General features: G+C 40.8%; 1 protein-coding gene across 2 annotated transcripts in view; it reads left to right on the forward strand.

Annotated features, from left to right (window-relative positions):
* Positions 1-27159, forward strand: part of ZFAND3 (zinc finger AN1-type containing 3) — a 324296-nt gene that overhangs the window by 267256 nt on the left and 29881 nt on the right. For both annotated transcript variants that reach the window (XM_060162773.1, XM_060162772.1), the window contains one exon: positions 814-879. In XM_060162773.1, the coding sequence (XP_060018756.1) occupies positions 814-879 (66 nt within the window). The remainder of the gene's footprint in view (positions 1-813; positions 880-27159) is intronic.

Below are 27159 nucleotides of genomic sequence, written 5' to 3' on the forward strand. Positions count from 1 at the left end.
TGCGGTACGCGGGCCTCTCACTGTTGTGGCCTCTTCCGTTGTGGAGCACAGGCTCCGGACGCGCAGGCTCAGCGGCCATGGCTCACGGGCCCAGCCACTCCGCGGCATGTGGGATCTTCCCGGACCGGGGCACGAACCTGGGTCCCCTGCATCGGCAGGCAGACGCTCAACCACTGCACCACCAGGGAAGCCCCTCTTGCATATTCTTGAATTACACCTATCTATCAGATCCCTGGGCCCACAAAGATTGCATGAAGGCTCTCTTGGTATCATATTTTTATAATTAAACTAGATATTCTTCGTTAGTCAGCAGTGCTGTCTTTAAATATTACAGTGATCCTTATTTCTTCTGACAAGCTGTTTCTTCTTCAGGGAGTCACCCCCACTTTAAATAAGGCCAGTTTTGCAATAAATTCAAAAGTAGGGTGACCACTGAGATAAGCCTGAGAAAGAGTATTCCTGCTTATTTGTCTGTGGAAAAACTCATTTCCCCAAACTTATGGGTAATTTACTCTTACCCAGATCAGAATTCTAGTTAAATTTTTTTTCTTTAATGTCTTAACATTATGTGGACTCGATTATTTTTTATGAAAAGCATGTTATAATGTAGAAAGAATATGGACCTGTAGACTAAATTACTGAACTAAGAATTAACCTACCACTACCATCACCACCTTCATCTTTCCTAATACCCCTCCTTATGCATATTTACAGGTTGATCCCTTCCTTTTTAGATTTCTCTTTATCCAATATAGGAGCTCTGGGTATGTGGAGGATATGTCCTAACTGATGTACCTGCCTTTCTGTTTCCAGGTGGGCCATGCACAGATACAGCTCATGTCTCGTTAATCACACCAACCAAAAGATCCTGTGGTACAGGTACGTACATTATTCTTACCTGGATTCATTCTTACCTGAATTATTCACAGGCATTAGCTACTGGTTTTAATGCAGTGTCCTTGCCAGAGTACGCTCTAATTTCTTCCATGATTTGTGAAGTGATGTATTATGTGCTTAGTATTGGGAGTGGGGTGTGAGTAGAGGTCGGAGTGATGCTCTTGGAGGTCAGATTCACTGAGTTAATGCTGGCAGCTAGAACCGAGAAGGTGGACATCAAAATTTACCTACTTCCCCATGTCTGAAGAATGTTATTAAGACCTAAACCATACAGAAAATGCAAATCATTGCCCAGTTTCTAGCATGTGGCTAATTTGTATAAGTCGTGGACCTACTAAAAAAACATTATTTAAATAATGATGGCTGGAGGGTAAAAGAAGTTATAGTACAGATAATCAGGCTAACTGACTAGTATAGTGTCCTAATAGTTTTAGAAAATTATTTCCTTTCATTTGTGCTAAAGCCATGGGGTGTGCTGAAATCATTCTTTTCAGATACATGGAGTCCCCAAAAAAACCTTAGTGTCTGTGACATTTGTATTAAGCATGAAGCCATGAATCTTGTAGCTCTCTAAAGAGCACTCATAATGCCCATTGCTCCCTTACTCTGTAGCTTAATTTATTTTTGACAATATTTGCCTTTTTAAGTAATGCTGCCTGCTATTTAGAGTATCTTAAGGATTATATTTGAAAGAGTCAAAATAATTATTTTGTTTTTCTAAAGGTCTCAAAGTATTTTTCATAACTTAAAAAGTCCTTTTAACTCCCCAGCAGAAATAGCACAAACTACTTCTGTGTACGGACTTACACTGAAACCTCAACCCCTTTAAATACTCATAGTTTTGATGTTAGCCTCAAACAGGCCTGTCCTTGCACAGTTTCAGAGTAACATCCAGGCGTTGAACTCTGAGGAACTTTAATTTTACTCTTTTGTTCCAAATGACCGGTTTTGAGGCAGGGCTGTGTGAGATAGTCCTGACATGCTCCCATCCCACCTGTGCTCAGTACCCAAGCTCCACTGGGTAGTTCCTGATTGAGACAGAAGAGAACTGTGCCCTGGGGTGAGACAGACCGTCCTGCTTAGCCAGAGGGAAGTCCGAGAGCCATCTTCTTACCCACTCCAGCCAGAAGCCTAAAAAAACACTCGAACCCTTTGATTACAGGTCCAGCACTTCACACACACACAGGTTACTTTGGTCTTTCTTTTTTCCTTCCAGTTTTGGCCCTCAGGACAGGGTTTATGGTTAGCACTACTGACATGTTCAGGTATCATCAAGGCGTGAGCCTCGAGCGCATTGAGTCGTCCTGAGAGATTTAGGAAAGAGACTTGTGTGCTCAGCTTAGACACTGAAACTAGTAGGAACCCCTCCTGAATATCATGTACTTGTGTCCTTCATCTTCTAGGCAGATCTGTTTCATCCTTTCTGTTCCCGTACTATCTTGTGTATTTAAAAATACTAATACCATTTATTGCATGCTTACTACATTACCAGGCACCATTCAGTATACTTTACATACATGCATATTTAATCTTCAGAACAATTCTGCAAGATAGTTATTCCTCTTTTACAGTTAACCAAGACAGGCACTCAGAAATTTAAATATATTTCCTGGGGTAATATTACTAGTAAGTAATAGAGTCAAGACTTGAACACAGATCCTTCAGATCCTAAAGCCTGCTTTTCACTACATCATATTACTGCTTATCATATCATATTTTATCGTAATTATTTATGCTCCTAACCAGACAGTACAAAGCCTATCACTGAATAAAATGTGGAGAAAGAGAAACACAGATTTGGAATTATAGCAGGTAGTGACATAGTTTTTGAAACAGAATTCTAGAAGCAGGTCTTGTTTCAGATCCTAGCCTAACCCCTTACAAAATGTGATTTTAAGTAAATATCTCAAAATTTGTTCTTCATCTGTAAAATGAGGTGATAAATCTCATAGCTTGATGTAAGAAAAGAAATGATACATGTAAAGCTTGCATAATAGATCTTCAGTAATGGTAGCTGCTATTATATTGTCTTACCATTAAAGATTATGTGTATACAGTGGCCAGTCATTAGATAGTGTTGGTAACACATCAATCGGTATTTTAGGCAGAAAGGAGTTAGATTAGAAGTACCAGAATGCATTGCCATGCCTAGTTTCATTAATTGGCTTTATGTTGATCACATTCTTTGTTGCATGTCAGTATTATAGTAGGAACTGAAGGTAATGTTTTAGTCTCCTTACATGAAATGATAAGTGGGACATTGAGCTCTCAGTCACACATTTCCAGGCCTTCTTTTAGGTGAATACATCCCTCTTAACTAGAAAAAGATTGAGAGTTTCTGGCTTGGAAGGAAATTAATGCAATGTGCAGGTCATCTCCTAGAAAGCCTGAAGGAAAGTTGAGATTTCTCACTGTGGACATTAAAGGTCATCAGGTTCAGCTTGCTGTACTTCTTCTCAAGTAGCCGGTCAGTGGCCCCCTCAGGCTCCTCCAGTTAGCCTGAAATAATGGCCCCGACTCTAGAGGACAGAGCTTCCTGATTTCCAGAGGTAAATTAAATGGTTTGATTTGAGAACCATAAGCTGACTGTCTTTGTCTCCATCTTTCTCTCTGTCCTAAAATCAGCAGGTTGCCCATGGTGGGGATTCTGAACATTTTTCTTATGAATCAATACTTTTTAGTGTTACATTGCTGAAGTGTTTCTGTATTCTTGGTGTCTAGATTGTTCAAGAATAGGACTCATGCCTCTAACACATGCTCTGGTGCTTCTACCTCAAGGGACACAGTGATAGTAGCTCTCCTAGAGATCTTCCAGAGCACAGGGCTTCAGGCACAGCTGATAGTAAATAATTACTTTAACACACCATTGTAAAGCAATTATACTCCAATAAAGATGTTAAAAAAATTTTTACAGTGGTGTCATTTTTTAGGAGCCATAGAGTAAAGCCCTCTGAATTAGATCTTACTGACTCCCTCCCAGCCAATCTATCCATATAAGTTTGGACCTAAAGCAGCCTCCAGCTTAATAATGATGTGTGCTAGAAAAAGGATGCTTAGGCTAGAATAAAGTTCTTTAAGTCACCGGTCTCTGAAGAAGGGCATACAAGGTACAGTCTGTGAGGTATGGAGAGAAAATCATAAAAGCTCTTTATCTCAGCCCTTTAAAATTTCTGTTTCACAGATTAATTTCATAATTATGTATTAGCCCATATGTATAGTTTAAAATCAGCAAATACACATACAAATACATATTAAACGTACATGGCCAAGTGTCTTAGATGGGAGTGTGCACTTAAAAAAAGTTAGTGACCTCTTCAGTACACAGATCGTTTTCTTTTTAGTACTTTGCAAATTAGATCTAAAGGTTAGCATTAGATCCATTATTAATAAGTCAAGGAACGAATGTAGCCTGAGTGGTTGATAAGTGTCTCTATTTGTATCTCAGGTGACTACTGTTTGATCAGAGGGTATTGTAATTTAGAGAGGTGGACAGCAGTGCAGAGTGGTGGGTCTGTAGCCATCAAAAGTGAGAGAGGGGAGGGGACCCTTTAAGAAATTGTTCTTTGGTAGCTGTGAGTCTTAAGAAGCAGATTGCAAAAGGCAGCAGTAGTGGCAAATGAAAGATCAGTTCGTGTTTGTGAGCTTGGTGGGAAAAGGCTTTTCTTTAGATGCTGGCTTTTAGTCACATAGCATTAACAGTTAAACTTGGTGATCTTTAGATGGAAAAAAATAATGGCACCTTGATCATTTTGGTATTTAAGAGAGAAAAATTAAGTGCAGGTGTGTGTGGCTTTGTAGCGCTCTGGGATATCTACAGTAAGCAAAGACTGCCAAGTCCCAGGTTGCTTTTGGTTAGAATGTGAGAGTTAAAGTATATCACACCTTCAGATTACTAGAGAACGCTTACATTTCTTCAAAGAGCTCAGAATGTTTTGCACATGTTCCCTTGTTAATTCTCACAACATTTCTGCCAAGAACACGTATATTGTGAAGGAAAGAGCTCGCTTTCTTGGCAACAGGCTACCAGAAGATTCCCTTTTGTCCTTCATCTTTTCTAACTATCAAGTAATACCTTAAACAAAACTTGTAATCTGAGCTGCAGTCATCTCCTTTAGTCAACTTTTTGGGGAATGTATTTGGATACTTAGGTGACTACCTTCATAAGGTCATATTTTTATGTTTAAAGTGTCTTGTGGGGAAGAGGTTTGTTGTCTTTTCTTAGGATTTCTTATTTAAAGACATGTTATGTAATCTTTTTTTTTTGGTAAGACTTAATTTGTAGAGTTACAGCAAAAGAAATGTTATTTTGTATTTTATTTGTTGGAGCTTGCCATTGATGAGCCTTAAAATTTAAGCTGTAATAGGCAGATAGAACCATGCCTTCCTTGTCTTAAATTTCCTTGGAAAATTTAGTCTCCCTCCAGTAGAATCCTTAACAGTGACCAACCCAAGAACCCTTCTCCTTCCAAGTGGGGCATTAACCAGTTCTTAGCTCTAGGCCCTAGGTTGAGTTTATCAAGGTTGACTTTTTAGCACATGAAAAAAAGGAATTTGCTCCTTCCCTAGTTCACCACTCTTATATGCCTTTTTTGTTTGTTTTTTCATTTTATAGTCCTTTCATTTCTGAAGTTAAAATAAGAAAAAAGTTACAGACAGGTTTACAGACTAAGTGGTCCTGTCAACAGACTTCTGCTCCACTATATCTTATATTCACTTTTACTCTTCTTCCAGCACATATGTTGAGTAAATAATATTCTCTCTGATAGACTTGAAAAATGATGGTTTTAAAATGCTGTGTGTATGTTAAAAATGTGATTATAATTAGTAGAATAGCAAGTAAAATAACCATTTGTGGGGCCATAAGGGAGCTGTAGTATTGCCTAAGATGAAAGCAGATGGGACTAGAAACTGTCCCATTAAACATCAAGGCAGGTTTTCCCAGAAAGTATTGTCTTTCCACTCTATAAGAAGCATGCTAATTCATTTTAACTGTATATCCCTTGCCTGATCTCTCCTCCCCTCCCCTCTCCTCTTTCTTCTTTTCTTTGCTAAAGCACGTGTTTATCCTTTTGGGTCACCTATTTCGGTGTGATAAACCGTGACATGAACTAGATAGCCTGTTATTGTTCATTGTATCCTTTTTTTCCCCAAAAACCTTTTCTTGACTCACTTCTCTCAGGCAGCCTACTCATGATATTATTGTCTGTTCTTACAAAGACAAGAGTAGAAACTCCTTTTCACCTGGGAGTTCAGAGAAGATTGATGTGCTAAACACTTTCCACATCAGTGTTCAGATGCCAGTTAAAGTCTCATTGTCGATATGTTACCAAGAGGTTTATATAAGATCTTCTAAATTGATCCAGAAGCTAAAGGGTGGTAGTGTTAAATCAGAGGTGGCCCTATAAATCTTAGAAATACCTACAGTTGTGTGTTTTGTCTCCTGGTAGATTCAGTATTCATGGAAACAGTGCATTTAATCCCAGAGAGTTGAGTCAGTGACTATAGACTGTATTGGTCAGTATCATACACTGTAGGTAACTCTTCTCAGAAGGACTCTGTAAAGCTTTAAAGGAAGGAAGGTGGCTTTGGGTGTGAGTTCAACTATGTAATTCAGTTCTTTTTTCATTCTTTTTTTTCTGGTCCTTCAGGTATAGCTTTTCCCTCAGGTCTGCAATATCAGCATTTGAGATAGAAAATTAGAAATTTGACCTACTTACGTAATATGCAAGTTCCCATCAGGAGAATATTAGGGAAGATACAAACCTTTCACTTTTTTATTAGCATTTTTAAAAACATCTTTATTGGAGTATAATTGCCTTACAATGGTGTGTTAGTTTCTGCTTTATAACAAAGTGAATCAGCTATACATATACATATATCTCCATATCTCCTCCCTCTTGCGTCTCCTCCCACCCTCCCTATCCCACCTCTCTAGGTGGTCATTTTTATTAGTATTTAATGTAACCATTGAAGAAAGATCAACATACTAAAACTGTCACGGCAAGGGGAAAAGTATTAAAAAAAAAAGTTTTACCTTGTGCACTCATCATCTTGAATCCTGGGGTGGGGGACGAATACCAAATATTAGGCAAGACTGCAAAAATTTCTCTAAGCTAGAAGGTGTCATCTTGCTATGTTTAACATAGGAAAAAAGCCACAGGTTATCATGGTATGCCACAGTGGTTGTTTACTGACAGTGGTTTTTGTCCATTGAGTGGATAACTGGGAAGGGAGATAATCTGCTAAATGCTTTTTCTTGTGGGGTTTTTTTGGTTTTTTTGTTTTGTTATTTTGGTAAAAAGTTTAATGTGCTTGATTTGTTGCATATATTAAAGAATAGAATGAGGTAGCAAGGCTCATTATAATAAGATGATTTGATACTCAATATGTAAATAATATCAGGTAAGTTTAAAAGCACCTCACACGATGTATAGATTTCAGAAAAGTTTAAGGAAAGCTTACTGTTTTTCATTTGTACCCCTAAATGAGAGTTAGGCCCCATTGCCACCAATTCCTGTGTTTGTGTTACAGGCCACCTAGACTTGTATGTGTAAGTTTGCTGAACTTGAAGTCAGAGGCTTGTTTCAGAGGCCTTGGTTGAGTTTTAACTTGTGAAAAGCAGTGGCTCCCCCTCTGAGAAAAGGCTGATACAAGTGAATATCAAGCCAGGGTGCCAGTCTTGTCAAGGGGAAGTTTTGCACTTGAAGGATGAAAATGCACTCCAGTATAAAGAGAAAAAGGAAGTGTGATGAGCTTTGTTGCTATTGTGTGTGTGTGTGTGTGTGTGTGTGTGTGTGTGTGTGTGTCCGTCTGTCTGTCCGTCCTAGGCTTTGGTGTTGAGCTGCTTGTGGTCCACGTGCTTTGTGCAAATTCAGGTTGCTTGGATCCTTGAATGCAGTTACAACTGTTTTTTTGCCTTTATGGTCATTTATTTTATCACAGCTTGCACTCTCACCAAGGAGAAAAGCCCTGAACTTCCATTAATTAGTTGTTCTATTGCTCCACTGGGGCAAAATGCCTGAGCCAACACTACTTAAAAAGGATACCAAGGGAATTTAATACCCCTCTCCCCCTTTGAAACTTTTGGACTTTTTGGGGGGTGGATTTGGGGGGGTGCCTTTCAGGTTCTGCTCCATAGCACTTGTGTGCCTGCTGGAGGGCAGCGTGTTAGAAATGTGGCTTTCCTGAAGCAGTCTTAACCAGGAGCGGGATAGAACAACCACAGAGCTGCATTATAAATCATCCGAGCCTCACAATGATACTGCCCATTAAGGAGACTTTTTTTTTCTGCCCTCCTCAGTTCCTGGCTGTACTAATAGAACAGCACATCAGGCAAGGCTGTAAATAAAAGTTATTACCTAATAGGTGTGTGCTGAAGTGGAACGGACGGAGCTGAGGCATGGAGCCCTTATTACTGCTCATCAGCAATTATAAACAGGATAAAGTGTCTGGGACTTGCGCTGATGCAGTGAGGGCTAATAGAGGCTGGGAATGACACTAGGCTGTGATAGGATGATGTATGCTGATGGGTTTTTACTGCCTCATCGTGCTGCTTGCTTCCAAGACAAGTTGTGTTATCCATTTTCCTGCTTGCTCATCTATCTGCAGAGGCATCCCATTGCCTCTCCTGCCAGCAGGTGGGCTGGCATTTATTCCTCATACCTGTGTCTGCTTCTAAGGCACCCCCGTTGAGAAGAGTTTCAGAAATATTTCATAATCATGGCCAATTAAAGCCGTGATCTTATTGTATTGCCTGCTGTTGTGGTTATAGATCACACCTTCAGAAGTGGTTGCTTACATGGAATATAGGACAACTGGAGACACTGTAGTTAGTCAGCCAGTCTAGTACTTTATTAAAAGACTACTGTGACAAAGTCCTGTAGTAGATTCTGTAGGAACATGCAAAAGAAGTGCTAAACATGCATCTTGCCCCTGGAGCTTATACCATAAAGAGACAGAATAAGTACAGAAACATAAATACAACTAATTCCAGCTATAGAGAGCAAGAAATGTAACTAATGTTTATTTTTAAAAGTGAGGACGGGGGGGCTTCCCTGGTGGCGCAGTGGTTGAGAGTCCGCCTGCCGATGCAGGGGACACCGGTTCGTGCCCCGGTCTGGGAAGATCCCACATGCCGCGGAGCAGCTGGGCCCGTGAACCATGGCCGCTGAGCCTGTGCGTCTGGAGCCTGTGCTTCGCAACGGGAGAGGCCACAACAGTGAGAGGCCCACGTACCGCAAAAAAAAAAAAAGACAGGATAAATTATGCTAATTATTAAGAGAAAATATACAAATGTGTTTTTTTTTTCTTTTAAAGAATTATCTTCTTGGTGAAATGCTTAGAATTTAGTGCCTTAGTACAAGGGTTAGGGTTAGAGTTAGAGTTAGGGTTAGTGTTAGACTAACCTAAAGTGATAGAGGGCTACTGGAATGTGGAGGGAAAGTCCAGCAGTGGGGATTATGTTTTCCAGTGAACAGAAAACTGCAGATAAACAACCTGGCAGTGCTTTTGAGTAGCAGATAAGCACCTGATACTTGGGAAGATTGAGATACAGCTCTGTTGAACTTTGATCACTCAACTTCACTAAATCACAGTGATTAGACCTTTGCGATAGGAGAAATCTTTGCAGAGCCGCAGAGGAATGCTTTTAAAAGGGTTTACCAGTTTGATCCCCGGAGTTTATGAGCATTCTGGGGTTGCTGTTTGTCACTTGTGCCTTTAAGTGAATACACCTCTTTATGCAGTACCTTCAAAACTAATCTACCAGGAGACCTCCTGCTGTTAGAGAAATTGTCATTTTTCTATAGAGTTCTTTGATGCCTTAAATTATTTTTAAAAAGCCTGATAGATTATAATCTCAATGTTACAAACCAGATAAACCAAGAAATAATGTGACAGGAGTCCTTCATTGTGTAAAATGTCTGGCCACTGGGTTATATGGATAGGTTTTTTTCCTTGTGCAAATTAATATTTGACTTACCAAAGAACCAGTTCATTCAGAGTGCTCTGTGGTAGTGGCCAGTGGAATGGAGGAATAAAGATAACTGAGAAAAATGTTTTAAAATAATAATAACAGGATTTGATGACTGATTAGAGTTGACTGAAGAAAGCATGCAAAGTTTATAAACTTGGGGAACTGAGGGAAGAAAGATGTGACTGATGGCAGGGAGGGAATGGGAAGAAAAACTCGTTGAATGTATTTTCAGTTTTGTTTTTTTTTTTTGCGGTACGCGGGCCTCTCACTGCTGTGGCCTCTCCCGCCGCAGAGCACAGGCTCCGGACGCGCAGGCCCAGCGGCCACGGCTCACGGGCCCAGCCGCTCCGCGGCATGTGGGATCCTCCCAGACCGGGGCACGAACCCGCGTCCCCTGCATCGGCAGGCGGACTCCCAACCACTGCGCCACTAGGGAAGCCCTGTATTTTCAGTTTTTGATGAGCTAGATTGTACATTGTTGTAGATTGTCCTGTAGAAAGTTAAAAATATAGACCTAGTTTGGGAATCATCGATCTTGAAGCAGTGATGAAAGGTGTGCAAGTGGGTAAGGGAATGAATACAGAAGAACAAGGGGCTAAGGGTTGTACTTAGGGGGCTGGGAAAGAGAAGAGGAGCCAGTCAGTTAAGGAAGCTAAAGAAGGGAGAAAACTTCATACAGCATCATGAAAGATTTATGAGAAGAGGGGCCAGGAAATATGAGGACTAAGGAAAGCTGTTGTCTATGGGTAGCAGAAGATCATTGGAAAACCTGAAAGAAGTTAGTGTCATAGTCATATGGTGGGAAACCAAAGCCTGATGGGAGGTCATTAAAGAGGTATTTGATAACAAGGAAATAAAGGCAGCAGACAAGTCATTCAGTTAAGGAGTTAGTTGGGCCATTAAAAACCAATAAATAATGGTGGTTGGAGGGAGAATCAGGATCAGGCATTTCTTGATGCAGAGGTGGTTAAGATAGGGAAATATTTTACCCTTGTTAAGATACAAAGGGAAAGTACAAAAAGGAGGGAAAGAAGTGGAAAATATTAGAGGAGGAATAGAAAAGGTGCACAAGCAAGATTCTTTAGAGGCAGAAACCCAGAAGCATTAGTTTCCTCCTAGAGTATAAGCGAAGAGATACAGATATAGATAAATAGGTTTTCTCTTTTAATATATAGACAGTTAGCTGAGACAAGATGCACTACGGAGTTCATCCTTGAAGGTCATCATTTTCTGAATAAATAGATCATACAGCTATCAGCAGCAGAGAACTGAGAGAACTACTGTGGACTGAGGGAGGAAAATAGGATTTCTAAATAGTAGCTAATCCAAACTGTCATTAAATAGTTTAAATTTATATTGGGCCAAAGTGAGACTTTCTCTGGCTACTATATTTAACCCAGAAGAAAAGCATCAAGAGAGAATAAGTGGTACTCATTTCTTTTTTTAATTATATGTTTTCATTTTTACAAAAGTAACACATGGTAGCACATCATAACCCAGAATAGTTTATAAGAGAAAGATAATGTAAAGATGGTCCCACCCCACAAAACTGAACAGCATCTCTCTCTTGACAGTTTTTGTTTTAGTAGTTTCACTCTTTACGTTACCTTTTTACTAACTGTGGAAGAAAGAAAAAATGCTTATATTCGTGCTTTTTGAGATGTCAACTGGTTTGAAACACGAAGATTTAGCTCACACAGTTCCTCATCCCAGCATTTGAAATGTATGTTATTTGTTTTCATCCTTTTCTTTCTTAATCCATCAATTTTCAGCACCATCTCTTAATAAGGATATTAGTACCTGTGATAAGAGGTACTACCTTATCATACCTTCTGTCAGCTACACTTATACTTTTTATATTGTCACAGTTGTTAACTATTTATTTTTGGCCTATAGCCACAAGCAAATCTTCCTTGTTATGTCCATAGGTTGTTTTTTTAAATTGAAAGCCAATAAATGACATTTATATTATTATGACTGTAAATGTTGTTCCCTGCCAGGAGGCCAAGTTATATGATAGGAATAAATTGCTTTTTCTGTGGGTCTAATGTCACAGTTCCTGGGCCTGTAAGGAGAATGTTCTTACGTCAAAGCCAAATCAGATTTTGTTGTTGTCATATTCCATCAGTTGCTCAAAAATCATGCCACATTTTAGTTTGCTTTATATTTGGATCGTAATTTTTTTAATACAGTTTTTTTTTTCTTGGAACTTATACTTGCCTTTCTTTTTTTCTAACCTGTATTTATACCTTTCACTCAAGACCTCCCTCCTGGAGCCCACCATCTTTCTGCCTCAATCTAGACTAGATGTTTTATAAGCCTATTTTGTCACCTCAGAATTTCCCTTTACTGTTCTCTTTTATTCCCTCATTTTTTGAAATACAACGCCGAAGTAAGTTCCTAAGAGAAAGAGTGTTGGGATTCTTGCATATCTGAAAATGTCTCTTCTGTCCCCAGCTTGATGGAAAGTTTGATTAAGTATAGATTCTTGGATGAAAATCATTGCTCCGTTGTCATCTAACATTTCATGTTATTGCTGAGAAGTCAGATGATACTGATGCTAAGTAGTATAGCTAGGATTTTTCCACCTCGAGAACTGTTAGGATCATGTTTTTATTCTTGGTGTTCCAAAATTTGTAGTAAGTATCTGCTGGTCATCCTTTTTTTTCCCCATTCAAGATGCTGGATACTTGCTAGGCCCTAAGATCTGAAGACTGACGTACTCCTTCATGGAGCTGCAGACTGTCTTTGATATTCCCCAACCCAATGGTTCTCTTCTCTTCTGGGACTCATAATATAGATGTTGGACCTGCTAGATTGGTGATCTTAACCTCCTTTCTTATAGTCTCCATCTCCTCTCTGTGTTCTGGGTGATTCTGTTGACTTTATCTCAGTTTTTCTTTTGATTGCATTTCAACAATCAAGCTTTCAATGCGCTTGCTCTGGTTCTCTGAAGGTTTTTTTTTCATAGTATCCTATTCTTGCTTATGGATATAATAAGAATTACTATCATATAGTAATATCTTCTTTTTTTAAGCCCTGTCTGTCTGTCTGTCTCTCTCTCTGTCTCTCTGTCTCTCTGTCTGTTGTGGCTGCACTGCACCATGTGGCATGTGGGATCTTAGTTCCCCAACCAGGGATCGAACCTGAGCCCCCTGCGGTGGAAGCGCGGAGTCTTAACCACTGGACTGCCAGGGAATTCCCATATAGTAATATCTTCTGACTGTATTAATTAGTGGTTAGACTTGTGCCCTTCTGTTTGCTGAGTTCTCTGTGATTGCTTTGAGGCCAATTTTCCTATTTATCTTTGTCTTTTACTTCATGCTTCAGGTTCTCCTCATTTGCCTGGTGAAACTTGGTTTTCTGTTGACTTTATGTATGTGTGTGTATATATATATATATATATATATATATATATATATATATATATATATACTTATTTTTGGCTGCGTTGGGTCTTTGTTGCTGTGCGCGGGCTTTCTCTAGCTATGGTGAGTGGGGGCTACTCTTCATTGTGGTGCGGTGGCTTCTCTTGTTGGGAGCACAGGCTCTAGGCATGCGGGCTTCAGTAGTTGTGGCTCACGGGCTCTAGAGCGCAAGCTCAGTAGTTGTGGCGCACGGGCTTAGTTGGTCTGCAGCATGTGGGATCTTCCTGGACCAGGGCTCGAACCTGTGTCCCCTGCATTGGCAGGCAGATTCTCAACCACTGTGCCACCAGGGAAATCCCTCTGTTGACTTTTAAGAGAAAAGGCCTAGATGGGTGGGCAGGGTTTCTACCATGCCTGTTTCTTGAATGGGAATTTTTACTGGGGCTCTGTGTGGAATGGAGTGGGGACGAGGTGTTAACTGGCAGGGTCGTTGTGAGGAAGTTAAGAACCTGATGGAGGAGGAAGACTGGACTTTGAGGAACCATAGAAATGGCTTTGCCTAGGCAGGTCATTCAGTTTCTCTAGACAGGAGCTGTCCAGATTTCTGCCAGGTAAATATGGCCTGCTGCCAAAACCAGTATAGTTGTTTTACAAAAAAGAAAGAAAGAAACAAAGTGTTTTCAGTGCATCCCCTGCTTTCTGCCCTGCTTCTCATTCTGCTTCTCGTAAGACTTTTCCTTTGTACGCAGCAGCTGCCACCTCTGCAGTCACCAAGTTTCAGCATTAACCCATTCCCGTTGCTACCGCCGTCTGGAGATTTGTTTAAAATCTCTTGCTGATTATGTTAAACACACAATTATATTTATTGCAGTGGGTTCATTCTTGTTATTTTTGTGCTTTTATTTCAGCTGGGTCTGGGGGTTGGGATCAGAGGAAAATGTGTTTAATCCTCTTGAACTAAAAGTTATCTGGGACAAAGTCAGGATTGTGCTTCCTGATTTAATCATCGGTGGAAGACAGAAGGAAAGGGTAGCCTCAGTAGTATGTGGTTCTTTGGAAATCTAGGGGATAGGATTGTACCCAAGGTAAAGCCCCTAATCCTGAAGGGAAGGGAGATATACGTGTTCATGGTTGAGAATGGGGGCCTCTAGAGGCAGACCACCTGGGTTCACATTCCAGTGCCCCCTTTTACCAACCATATAACTGGAAGAATAATTGTACCTCTCTATGAGCGTTGATTTTCTCTTCTGTAAAATAACAGACCCAGCTATTGAGTTGTTGAGGGAAATGAAATAATCTATTTAAAGTACGTAGTGCCTGATAAATGCTCAGTAGGTAATCGAGACGTGGACAGAATGTACCTGATGGTCTGAATGAAAGGAAGGTAAAGAGGAGTTTGAGGGAGTGTGGAGGAAAGTGAGAAAGAACTCACATAACTCACATGATCTGGTTGGAAAAAGAGGTGGAATCAGAAATTGGTAATGAGGGCCCGAGGCCAAGCAGATTGGCGAGTGCAGACCTGGAAAGGAAGAAGTGAAGGATAGTGGAGTCAGGGGCAGTTAGCAGCCCTGTTTGAACAGATGAGGGTGGTAATGACAGAAAGCCCAGAAAACCCCTTCTTAAGAAAACTGGGCATCAGAACGGGTAAATCAAACTTCTTTTTTGTTTCTAGGCCTTGTTTTAAAAGTAAAATTTTACTGTATGTATTGGTATAAAGTAATTCTTACAGAAATTTCACAACCTTACTTTCCAAAAAAAAACCAATAAATACTCTTATTTTCTGAGCTCTTCTCTAAGTTTTTATACATGTAATTGAAAACTCCTTCTTTCTGAGGCAAATCACAATTTAGGAGCCGCAGAGGGCTGATAGTTTTCTTGTAGTTAAAATCTTGATAAAAAGACTGGCTGTGGGCTTTCTTGGTGGCGCAGTGGTTGAGAGTCCGCCTGCTGATGCAGGGGACATGGGTTCGTGCCCCAGTCTGGGAAGATCCCACATGCTGCTGAGCGGCTGGGCCCGTGAGCCATGGCCACTGAGCCTGTGCGTCCGGAGCCTGTGCATCTGGAGCCTGTGCTCTGCAATGGGAGAGGCCACAACAGTGAGAAGCCCGCGTACTGCAAAAAAATAAAATAAAAAAAAAAGACTGGCTGTTGCATCTTAACAACATGAGAGAACTTTAGCCAATAAATTTACTTCTTTATGATTAAAAATCAGACAGTTTAACCTCGGAAACATTCCTGTCATGGGAGACTTCATATTGTGATTAGTTATCTGAACAGCCAAGTGCCTCTGTGGGCTCAGTTAACCAGCCTCCCACTACATATGTACAATTATTTTTAGTGCATACACACACTCTGCTATAAAAGCTTATTTGGCCCTATGCGCCCTGCCGTTCTGAATTCTCTGTTTCATTACCAGTATCCACCCACAGAGTTTCAGAAAGCCATTCCCAAATAGCAGAACCACAACTCAGAATTTTAAATAAACCACATCTCTATTAGCTTAATGGACGGAGGAATTAGTTACATGCTATGCATTTCCCACATCCATCCACCCTTTCAAAACTTATTAAAAATGTATACATATATAAGCAAGAAAACAGGGCATTTAACTCAGATTAGCTTTTCTGTTACTTTAGCAAGGGATAAAGAAAGAATACAGGAGACAATCTTTAAGATTTTTACCTTGAATGTGGGCCAGACTTTACTTGCAAAAAAAGTATTTTGGGCACTGCTTCTTTGTTTCTAGAGAAAGTTGAAGAACTCTTCTCCAAAGATGTTATTACATTACAGCTTGAATTATGTGTTCAAATATACAGGGTCGCTTTTAAAAGAAAGTTGTGCTGGGGTGGGGGCGGTCGGGTGGTTGTGTAGTACTGATTTGAAGGGGAAGTGTTAGCTGCAGCAGTCTGTTTTCCAGCTTGGCATTAACTGATAGTTCCTGTAACTGACAAGGGTTCAGAACTACTTTTTCTTTGGCTTCCTGTTGATAAATCCATTTCTAAAAGATTAAAATCACATCTTAAGGTCTTGGTCATCATCCTTCCTGGAACAGCTGTTGCAGTAATTGACACAATTTAAAATGGATCCTTATTGGAATTGGAGGAAGTGTAGACTAAGAGAGTGACAGGTACAAGTCTGTGACTAATCATTAAAGTGTACTTACAGATAAGTGTTGACTTAACTACAAACCTGGAGAAGCATGAGCTTTGACCTTACTGTTGATTACCTGCTACAATTGTTTGGTCATGCACTTTCCCATCAGACCTAAGCAGTATCAACATTTCTGGGAAGGAATTCAGCAGGCACTCTAGCCTGTCATCTCTAAGTATGAAGAAAGCTGCTTTAAGAAAAGACAGTATGGCTACTCTGGGATATAGTGGTTGTTGCTTTTTTTAACAGTTTCGGACTTACAGAAATTTTACGAGAAGATAATTCTCAGGAACTCCCCCACCCAGATTCCCCAAATGTTAACATTTTACCACATTGACTTTCTTTATTCTCCTCTCTATTCACCCCCCTCCGTGCATGCCCGCGCGCGCGTGTGTGTGTGTGTTATAGCCACAGCCCTAACCACTTCAGTAATTACCTTTTTATACTAAAACTTCAGTGTGTAATTCTTAAAATCAAGGTATTGTCTCATATAGCTACAGTACAGTTTTCAAAGTTGGGAAGTTAACACTGATAAAATAATAGTTGATTTTTTTTAGTATGGTTCATAGTGTGGACATCTTGATAAATCATAATTCTGTAAGTGAAGAGTGTTGAGCAAAGTTGGTTGAATTGAGGTTGAAATGCTAGATGCTTGTTCCTCTCATGTTTCAAATATGGACTAAAGATAAATCTTCATAATAATTTTATGTAGAGTTTCTCGCCTCTGATTTTCCAGCGGCTCATTTTACAAATGGGGTTATTTCGCTTTCCTTCATAAGCCATTTTCTTAAGGCAGCTTTCTTCAACCCCCTACACACTTGGTAGTATCTACATCAACACTGATACACCCCTGAGTAATGAAAGCCTACTCATTTGGGGGCGGTGGGAGGGGCCGGGACAAGGCTTTCACTGGGCACTCTTTATCATCATGTTAAGTTCTAACTTTAGGTTCATTTAGCCTCACATCGGAAAGAGTTAAAATGAGGCACAGATGTGTTTATTTATAAGCTTAAGGATTTACCCTGGGAGTAATGAGTCAAAAGACTAAATCTTGGGTGGAAGAAACTAAGTGATAGGTAGAGAGAGGAACTGAATTAAGTTGATGCTAAATTAGAAACAAAAATAGTTTAAAAACAAATCAGCTATTTTAGCATCTACTTAGTTATGCATTCAAGCTGATTTTTTTAAAAATAGCAAAATATAAATGTTCAAACATTTCCCCCCCCCTTACATTAAATCTGGAGCACAGCCCACAGGTGACAATCTCTCATTGGAAGATTACCGTCATTAGGAACTTGTCCTCTGTTATAGAGATATTCTTTTTCATTATTATTATTATTTTGTTGTTGAGTACCAGTGGAGTACTAAACGCGGCCGATTCTGTTCCTGCCCCTAGAGGCTTGCATTTATAAGTCAGGCAGACAAAACAATTATAAGCTTCATAGGGGTGAGATGATTTGTGTGGGAATATTTGACTTTTCGTCTGTATGTTTTTAACAGAAAGTCAGAATTAATGTCTCATTCTTCTTTACCCATGTCCTCACCCTACCCCCATACTCTTGTTTTCCATAAAGGACACCTATTTTTCAGTCGTCCTGGCAAAAAGACTCAGGGTCAAATCAGATTAACCCTTGGGCAAGTCATTGGCTTTGGAGACCAAGATATGAGGGTGCAACATTATTTGAAGGCTTCTGGCCTGTTCCTTCCTCCTGGCTTCTTTAAATATGTCACCAGTAGGAAGAAGTGACTATAGTCACAAGTACTGCCCAGCTGCTCAAAACAGTTGTATAGTTTTGTAAGGCATAATTTGAAAAATCTAGGTTTCATGTAACTACAAAGTAGACTTATTACATACTTTTTAGTCAGTGTAGCGTATAAATGAATGAGTGTTCTAAGAAACTAAATGAAAATAGTATTGCCTGCCTTAGACCCAGTTAATATGAAAATAAGTCTGGTTATATAGATACTTCATGGATTCTCTCAAATTTCCCTTTCTTTGGGTAAATGAAAGTAAAGCGTGGCTGATCTTATTAGTTTTCTGGAAATACTGGAAAAGGTAGTAGAACAGAAGTTCAAGACCAGTCTTAGCACTGAGAGTCTTGGAATCCTTGTGGTCATAGAGCGTGTTTTGTGGTCACCGAACACGAAGGCATGTGGCCTTTGAGAAGTACATATTTCTCTTGGGTTTCTTCATCTTGCTCTCCCTTTGTTTGTCTCACCTCAGTAGTGATACTACCTTATTCTGTACGCTACTGATGCTATAAATGTAATATTTTTAAAAATCAATGAATTGTAATGTTGTTGAACTGTAAAATACCCAAACAGGTTATAAAAAGGAAAGATTATCTATTGAGGGAAATTTTTCAGTTACAATGAGTAACTGAAAAATCTATGGGGAAAGTAATATGGTTTAGTTGGGCAGGCAGGACAGGTCTTGCTAATGGAGAAGCTAAAACAAGGAGGTGGTGCCAGGCCAGTACCAGCTACAAAGGATGACTACTGTATTGCTAGTCTGACACGTTCTGCTGACCAGCCACCCCTCTGTAGAATTTAGCTCCTGGTGATACCTTTTAAGTAAACAGTGCAGTAGGAATGGCACTTCACAAACAGGGATGGTGGCCACAGTTTTTCAGATGAACCCAGGCGTGGTTTATGGGGTAATCACCCTCACCTGTGCCTTTTTAAAGAGACCTTTTCCTTTGCTACTGGGGGAAAAGTTATCATCCTACAAATAATCAATAAAGAAACATCTGTGGACAGATTTTTTTAAATAACATGAGAGAAAAAAATAAAGCTGACTTCATATAAGTAAAATACTGTGACTACAATCCAGAGATATTCAGAGAGTTAACAGGAATAGGAAGAAAATGGTATGAGGAGTCTTATAAATCATATTCTAAGAGCAGAGGACAAACAGGGTTATTCAACAGAGATGTAGTTTAGAGAAATTGCACCACCATGTTTGGCTAAGGAGATCATAAGTGAGAGGGGTGCTGCTTTTCATCCTCACACTTGGCCCAGTATCTGTCCTCACCCTCAACCCAGAGGCAGTGGGGTCTTTGGATACATACAAAGTAGCAGAAATTCATCTTCACAGTAAGGTACCCTCATGGAAGAGCAGAAGTAGAGTCTTGAAGTGTAATAACAATTAGAGACGGGAGCCTGTGCTCCGCAACAGGAGAGGCCACAACAGTGAGAGGCCCGCCTACACGCCCCCCCTAAAAAAAAAAGTGCTGGTACAGGATAAGTGCTTTGTGTTAGTGGTTATTATTGTAATTATTACTGAAGCGTAACTTAAGGAATCTCTTGTGGCATATCTACCTATTGTGATAAGTGACCTTAAAAATAAGCTTGGACAAAAGTTTACATACCATATGATTTCATCTATAAGTCCATGTATGACCGTATAAATGACATTCTTGAAATGACAAAATTTTAGAAATTGAGGACAGATTAGTGTTTGCCAGGGAGCAAGGTGGGGGAGGGGGAGACGGAAGTAGGCATGGCTGTAAAAGGGCAACACGAGGGATCCTTGTGGCGATGGAAATGTTCTGTAGCTTAACTGTATCAACATTAGCATCCTGGTTGTGATATTGTACTAGACTTTTGCAAGATGTTACCATTGGGGAAAACTGAGTGAGGGGTGCATGGGATTTTTCTGTATTATTTCTTATAGCTCCATTTGAACCTACAATTATCTCAGAGTAAATCATTTAATAAGAAGAGGAAAATGGGCTTGAAAGATTCCTGATAGAGAAAAATTGGCAGTTAGTGTCATGTATGTGTCTGATCAGACCGACAGACCAGTCGTAAGATTAATAAACGTGATGGAAGGAGAACTAACCTGGCCATTGACATTTTGGTGAGGTGTTCATGAACACCCCGCCCCCGCCCCCGCCCATTGAACCAGTTGGCGTCAAAGAGAGGAGAAAGATATAAAACAGGTTTGTTTCCCTGAAAACCCATCAATCAGGTGTTCTCCATGTAGCTTTGCTCCCCAGACTGTGAAAGGGTCTACTAATTGATATGATTGTTGGTAAAGAGATGAGGTAGAAGGTAGATGAGCAACAACTTTTATACAAATGTATTTTGAAAAGAAGGGCTAACAGAAAACAATGCGAGGATGACAGATGTGAGCTAAAAATCACCTGTTTATATGTATACAGTATAGTTCTTAAGTTCAAGAGGTACCTTTTAAAAAAATTTTTATTTTATTTTTGGCTGCGTTGGGTCTTCATTGCTGCATGTGGGCTTTCTCTAGTTGCGGTGAGCGGGGACTACTCTGCGTTGCGGTGCGCGGGCTTCTCATCGTGGTGGCTTCTCTTGTTGTGGAGCACGGGCTGTAGGTGCGTGGGCTTCAGTAGTTGTGGCTCACGGGCTCTAGAGGGCAGGCTCAGTAGTTGTGGCGCATGGGTTTAGTTGCTCCGTGGCGTGTGGGATCTTCCCGGACCGGGGCTCGAACCCGTGTCCCCTGCATTGGCAGGTGGATTCTTTTTTTTTTTTGCGTTACGCGGGCCTCTCACTGTTGTGGCCTCTCCTGTTGCAGAGCACAGGCTCTGGACGCACAGGCTCAGCGGCCATGGCTCACGGGCCCAGCCGCTCCACGGCATGTGGGATCTTCCCGGACCGGGGCACGAACCCATGTCCCCTGCATCGGCAGGCAGACTCTCAACCACTGCGCCACCAGGGAAGCCCCCAGGTGGATTCTTAACCACTGTGCCACCAGGGAAGCCCTAAGAGGTACCTTTTCGACCTTTCCCTCTTCTGCTTCTTAATCACCCCCTTAACAGAATTTATCACTTCCACATTTTATGTTCATAGTCTCTTCATATATTAATATGCTGTAGGTTTGTTTATATCTTTCCTGGAATGTGGCCTCCTTGAGAGGAGAGATCATTGCCATATGTAGTTCTGATTTGCTAGTTTAAAGCCCAGTGCCTGGCACACAGTAGGCACTTGATAAATAATTAATAAAATATTGACTGTTGTCTGGGCCCTGAACAGAGTGGTCATTAATCTGGAGACGTACATAAATTAGATCAAATAAACTGAGAATCTTATTTTACTTAATGAGATTGTGATTATTATTGCAAGTTAACTTTCCTGGGCTTTTGCTTTATGTCTTTTATTCTGATGAAAATTTTCCTTAGGTTTAGAGAGTTGAGTGATCAGCAATGAAAGGGATATCTTATAGGAACAGTTAGCAACAGTGTAGAGTCCATCAGGAGGGGAAGGGCAATCAGAAAAAGGCCAGGAAGGGCTTCCCTGGTGGCGCAGTGATTGAGAGTCCCCCTGCTGATGCAGGGGACATGGATTCGTGCCCTGGTCCGGGAAGATCCCACATGCCGCGGAGCGGCTGGGCCCGTGAGCCATGGCCACTGAGCCTGCGTGTCCGGAGCCTGTGCTCCGCGACGGGAGAGGCCACAACAGTGAGAGGCCTGCGCACCGCAAAAAAAAAAAAAAAAAATAGAAAAAGGCCAGGAAGCTATTGGAAAGGAGATATTTAGAGAAGTGACTTGTGGCCTTCTGGGACCAACTTCAGTCACAGGCAGTGCCATCAGACTTTAAGAAATCATGGGCTAAAACACTGACAGCTAGCTCCTCTCCTAACGTTCACCTAAGTATCCTTTCCTTGCCAAGGCACAGATGAACTATATCCTGATGTCCTGTACGGCAGGTGTGCAGTGGAGGAAGTTAGAGGAAGAACATTCCTTCCCCCACTGCCAAGGTGGTATGGGAACTGAGCTGATTACACAGTGCTTGCCCTTCTTCACCTGCCCTTACTTGTGCCAGCCTCCAATCATGTGGGTTTGTCAGGGGCTTGCTGGAAGTTTAATTGCTGGTCTTGAATATGAAACAGAGGAGGTGTACAGTTAAAAATTCTCCTTCCTTACAAGTAAATGATGCCATTAAAAATAGAGAGATAAATAGAAAAGAGAGGGAGAAAGAATCAGTCAATCCCGGATGGTGGTATATTCCACAGGAAAACTAACCAGGACTATCCAGAAGTCCATGTCATTTGAATGAATGAACGAATATATGGTTTGAGGGTATATGCTGTTTTGGATTAAAAAGAGATTTAGACGTAAGGTCCAAATGTAACACATGCAACTTGATTGGACATGCCTTTGAAACTATGAAGGTAAACATTGAAAACAATGGAGATAATTTGGATATGGACCGAATGTTAGATGACATTGGAGCATTATTCTTAATTTTCTTAGGTATGATTTTTAGTCATGTAAGGAAATGCCCTTATTGTTAAATGTGTATATATGAAGTATTTTGATGTTTGCAACTTATTTTCAGATGATTTGGGGTGGGAGAGAGAAAGCAGTGTGACAGATAGTTCGTTAACACTTGTTGAATCTGACTGGATTGTACACAGGTATTAATTGTACTATTCTTTGAACTTTTCTATAGTTTTGAAATTTTTCAAAATAAAAAGTTGGGTGAAGACTGAATACTTTCCTCTTGGGGTTGAGAACAAGGCAAAAATGTCCTCTCTCAACTCTCCTATTCAGTATCATACTAGAAAGCCTAGCTAACAATAGGCAAGAAAAAGAAATAAAAGGCAGACAGATTAGAAAGAAAGAAAAATTGAGAGAAACCCCTTCCTTTAGAATTGTTGGGCTCTGATGCCATGATTTCATTTAAGATGATTTTATTTAATGGAGAGCTGTTCTCCCCACAGCCCATTAGCTTCTCTTAACTTGATCCTTTGATGAATTCATAATTGCTTTTTTTTTTTTTGGGTGTCAGTGTGTACCACCAAAATCAGCTTTCAGCTTCTTGTCCAGCGGGAATCAGAGGGAAAGATGGGCTATGAGGAAGTGAGAAATCTGATTCCAGTCTTTAAAACATGTCTTTGGGATGTATGGGTGCTCATTTCATGAAGGGTACAAATTATGGCTCATGACTTATGCATTTTCTGCTACTCTTTAAGCTGTCTTCCAATCAAAAAATGTCCCTACAGAAGCAGCTTTGCATTGCTGTTGTGAAGATCAAAGTCAGACAGTTAGATGATAAAATTACTCTCAAGATTTCTGATGCTTTATGTCTTTTGAGCATACTGAGGACAGAGACCCCAAAAGTTCAGGTGTGCTCCCAAGATAATTGGTTCTACTGATTGGCCACCCCAGGTCTCCCGATCTTGTGTTCCCAGCAGGGAGGAAGAGTCAGAGGTCTGCTGTCTTGAGGTTGTGATGGAGGAGACCACCCTCAAGAAAAGGAGCAAGCCAGAGGAAATAACCTGGAGGGATGGGGGTGGAGATGGAAGGAGAAGAGAGGGATTCGGGCTTCAAAACAGTACTGCCTGGCAGTTTGAGAACACCTGACCTTTAAAATGGTTATCATCTAAGACGTGGCATCCTAGGAGTATTTCAAACTAGATTCATCTTTGTATTACATATTAAATGAAAATGAAGGCATTTTCCACAAAATTTTAATAATCGGCCTCTTCCAAAGAGTTGAACTTCTTTCTCTGTGTGACAGCTTTTTTTTTTTTGCGGTACGCGGGCCCCTCACTGCTGTGGCCTCCCCCGTTGCGGAGCACAGGCTCCAGACACACAGGCCCAGCGGCCACGGCCCACGGGCGCAGCCGCTCCACGGCATGCGGGATCCTCCCGGACCGGGTCACGAACCCGCGTCCCCTACCACTGCGCCACCAGGGAAGCCCTGTGTAACAGCTTTTTAACAGGTGTGATATTCCAAAATAGTTGTGGGACCATTAGGAAAATAAGAAAGAAGGGGGAAATTCCAGCCAAATAAAGTGGAAGCAAAATTTTAATGGATAATGAGGGAGTTTTCTCTCTTGAAGTCTTTTATGACATACAGAGTAAGAAGCCAGAGAGGATGAATCTAATCCCTGCACACACTGAAAGGATGCCTGAGGAGAAAGAGAGAGAGAAAGTACCTATAAAACAGATTTTCTTTTTTAAGTGTCTTTTATCAGTTTTTCCAGTGAGAGTGTGGTGTTTTTCATGGACAGAGGTTTTAGCAGCTTAAGCTTCTTTTATTTTTTATTTTTGGCTGCATTGGGTCTTCGTTGCTGTGTGCGGGCTTTCTCTAGTTGTGGCGAGCGGAGGCTACTCTTTGTTGTGGTGCGCGGGCTTCTCATTGCAGTGGCTTCTCTTGTTGCGCAGCACGAGCTGTAGGCACGCAGGCTTCAGTAATTGTGTCACGTGGGCTCAGTAGTTGTGGCTTGCAGGATCAGTAGTTGTGGCACATGGGCTTAGTTGCTCTGCGGCATGTGGGATCTTCCCGGACCAGGGATCAAATCCGTGTCCCCTGTGTTGGCAGGCGGATTCTTAACCACTGCACCACCAGGGAAGCCCTTAAGCTTCTTATAAATGGTCGAAGGAGAGACCGCAGTGGTGTGTGAGGGTTCATTAATTATTGCTCTTACTGATGTTTGCACAGACGGTTGGGATCATAAATGTCAGTCTGTCAAGAGACTGTGATAGGTTCTAAAAAAAACTGATTGAGTACCTCAAAAGCTGTCATAAAACCTGAGATTAAACAGATTCATCTTTCTTAGAAGTGAGGGAAGGTATGGGTGAAGTGAATAGAAGAAGCTTCCTTCTCTTTGTTGCCACTTTGCTATTTCAACTCTCCTGTTCAAAACCATGAGTGTTGGCTTGTGCAGAGGGTCAGGAGCCTGCCTGAGGTGTCAGAGGGACATGGTCATGGTTAGCAGTCTCAGTTGTGTGCGGGCTGCCAGCTGCACAGCGCTGGAGGTTCAGAGAGATTGGGATTCAACTCTTGACAGGGCTGACACAATTTATTTGGAAATTTTCAGGAGAGAACATGAGTTATAAAGACAAGAACAGTGACAGTAAGGAACAAATGTGAATTTCTGTCAGAGATAAAACAGAATTTTAAAAGAAGTAGGTCTGTTGTCGTCTCCAGTCAAGTTTTCCAGTTAAACTGTGTTCCTAAATTGAAAGTCTTACCACTACTTCTCTGCTATTGGCTAGGAAAGTACAATTAGAAGACTTTCTCTCTTCAGAGGATTATATATTTTAAAAATCACTGTACTTATTTCTCTGTCACAAATAAAGCAATGGTTACTTTAAATCTAGGAAACTGAGAGATAAAATACTTTCTCTTAAGATTTTCCTTTCTCATTTAATCCCATTATGATTCTTGATCAGACTTTCCTTTGACTAGAAGGTCTGATGCGGTATCTTCCTCAGGCCGTTAAACGTAGGCAGAGGAAGAGGGGGACTGGTTGAATATCAAGAACTGTGAGCCCGGCATAGGCATGTGGGCAGCTCTTGTGTGGGTACATACAAACTAGATTATGTTCTCAAGAAAAAGCATACTGGAAAAAGGTGCTTTGTTGGCCCTTTATGAAGGACTTTAATTAGAAGTCACTCCTAACTCCTGGGGTGGGAACAGTTTCTAGCTTGCCGCTACACTCCTGCTGCTAATGAGCATGCTCCTTGCAAGGATGCGTTTCTTCTGACAGTTAAAGCTGCATGTGAGCTATTTCTGTTCATCTTTCTCTCTGCATTAAACCCTTACTAACCAAGTTCAGATTATGCAAGTAGATTGCTAGGTGTTTTCCATCATTGTTGAGGAGTTGAAAATGCTTCAGGGTAACAAGACCTATTTACTATCTGTGAGCAAAAAGTAAATAATCAAACTTTAATTTATTCAAATACGGACAGTAGATGAAGGTTCCTTTAGTGTTGACCATAATTGGATCTTTTCCTTCTGGTGGTCCTTTTAAAATTGCCATTAAATTTGTAATTGAACAGTTGAATTATTTAGTTCATTATTATGTAATTAAAATCCCTGTCCTGGACATCTGTTTCTCTTATTTAGGCAACTCCCCACATGGCACAGGTTTCATTAAGTAATTAGCAGAGGAGATGTAAATTTCTTATGCAGACATGATGATGATCCTGTAGACAGCTATTTATTTCATCAGCTTATAATTAAAATACTAAGTTGACTTGTGAGGAAATGCCAAGGAATGGTTTGCTTCGCCAAGAAGTTACAGATAACACATAACTGGATGGCAGCATGTGGAAGGTGGTAAACAGTTTAGGGAGTTTTTTCCCCTCCCTCCTTGTGGTAGAGAGCATTAGAGGGCACAAGGATTCCTTTCCACTTAATAGACCATTGACCGAGTGAAGGATAAGTGGGCGTATTCCAGAATGCTAAAGTTACGAATCTCTTAATGGCTAGGAGCAGTTCCTTGATTCTGAAAAATAATACATTCTGGTAAACATTTCACCTGTCTTGGTTCAGACTCGTTGAGGACTGCTTCTCATGGCTCAGGCTTTCTATACATGGATGCCTTAGGTTTTGGACTTGCACAGATGCTGAGACATTGACTCTCAGAGGACTGACTAGGGCTGAGTGGTGTTCCTTTAGGATGGCCAGTGCAGTGCCGCCAGAAGCTGTTGGCAGCATCAGAGACCTCCCTAAGGACCCACTGTTTCAGGAACATCCCATGCCTCCTGCCTTCCAGAACAAATAATGCAGTTGTCTTTATATATAGTGTGGAATGGATAAAGGAAAATTTCAGGATGAGACCATGCAGACCTATTCCTTAGTTTTATTATTATTGAGTGCTCATTGGTCAGACAAGGTGGAGAATTAGAAGAAAAGAGATCAGGCCTGGACAGGCCTCCTAATTTTGGGGCGTTCCATCAGCTGGGTTGTTTGGTGATGACCAGTGATGATTATATCAATATGAATTCTGTTTCTCAGTCTTAGGGTCATATGTTAAAAAATATTGTCTTTGCATATCACTCT

This window comes from Lagenorhynchus albirostris, chromosome 10 (assembly GCF_949774975.1).
Source record: "Lagenorhynchus albirostris chromosome 10, mLagAlb1.1, whole genome shotgun sequence".
Lineage (NCBI taxonomy): Eukaryota > Metazoa > Chordata > Mammalia > Artiodactyla > Delphinidae > Lagenorhynchus > Lagenorhynchus albirostris.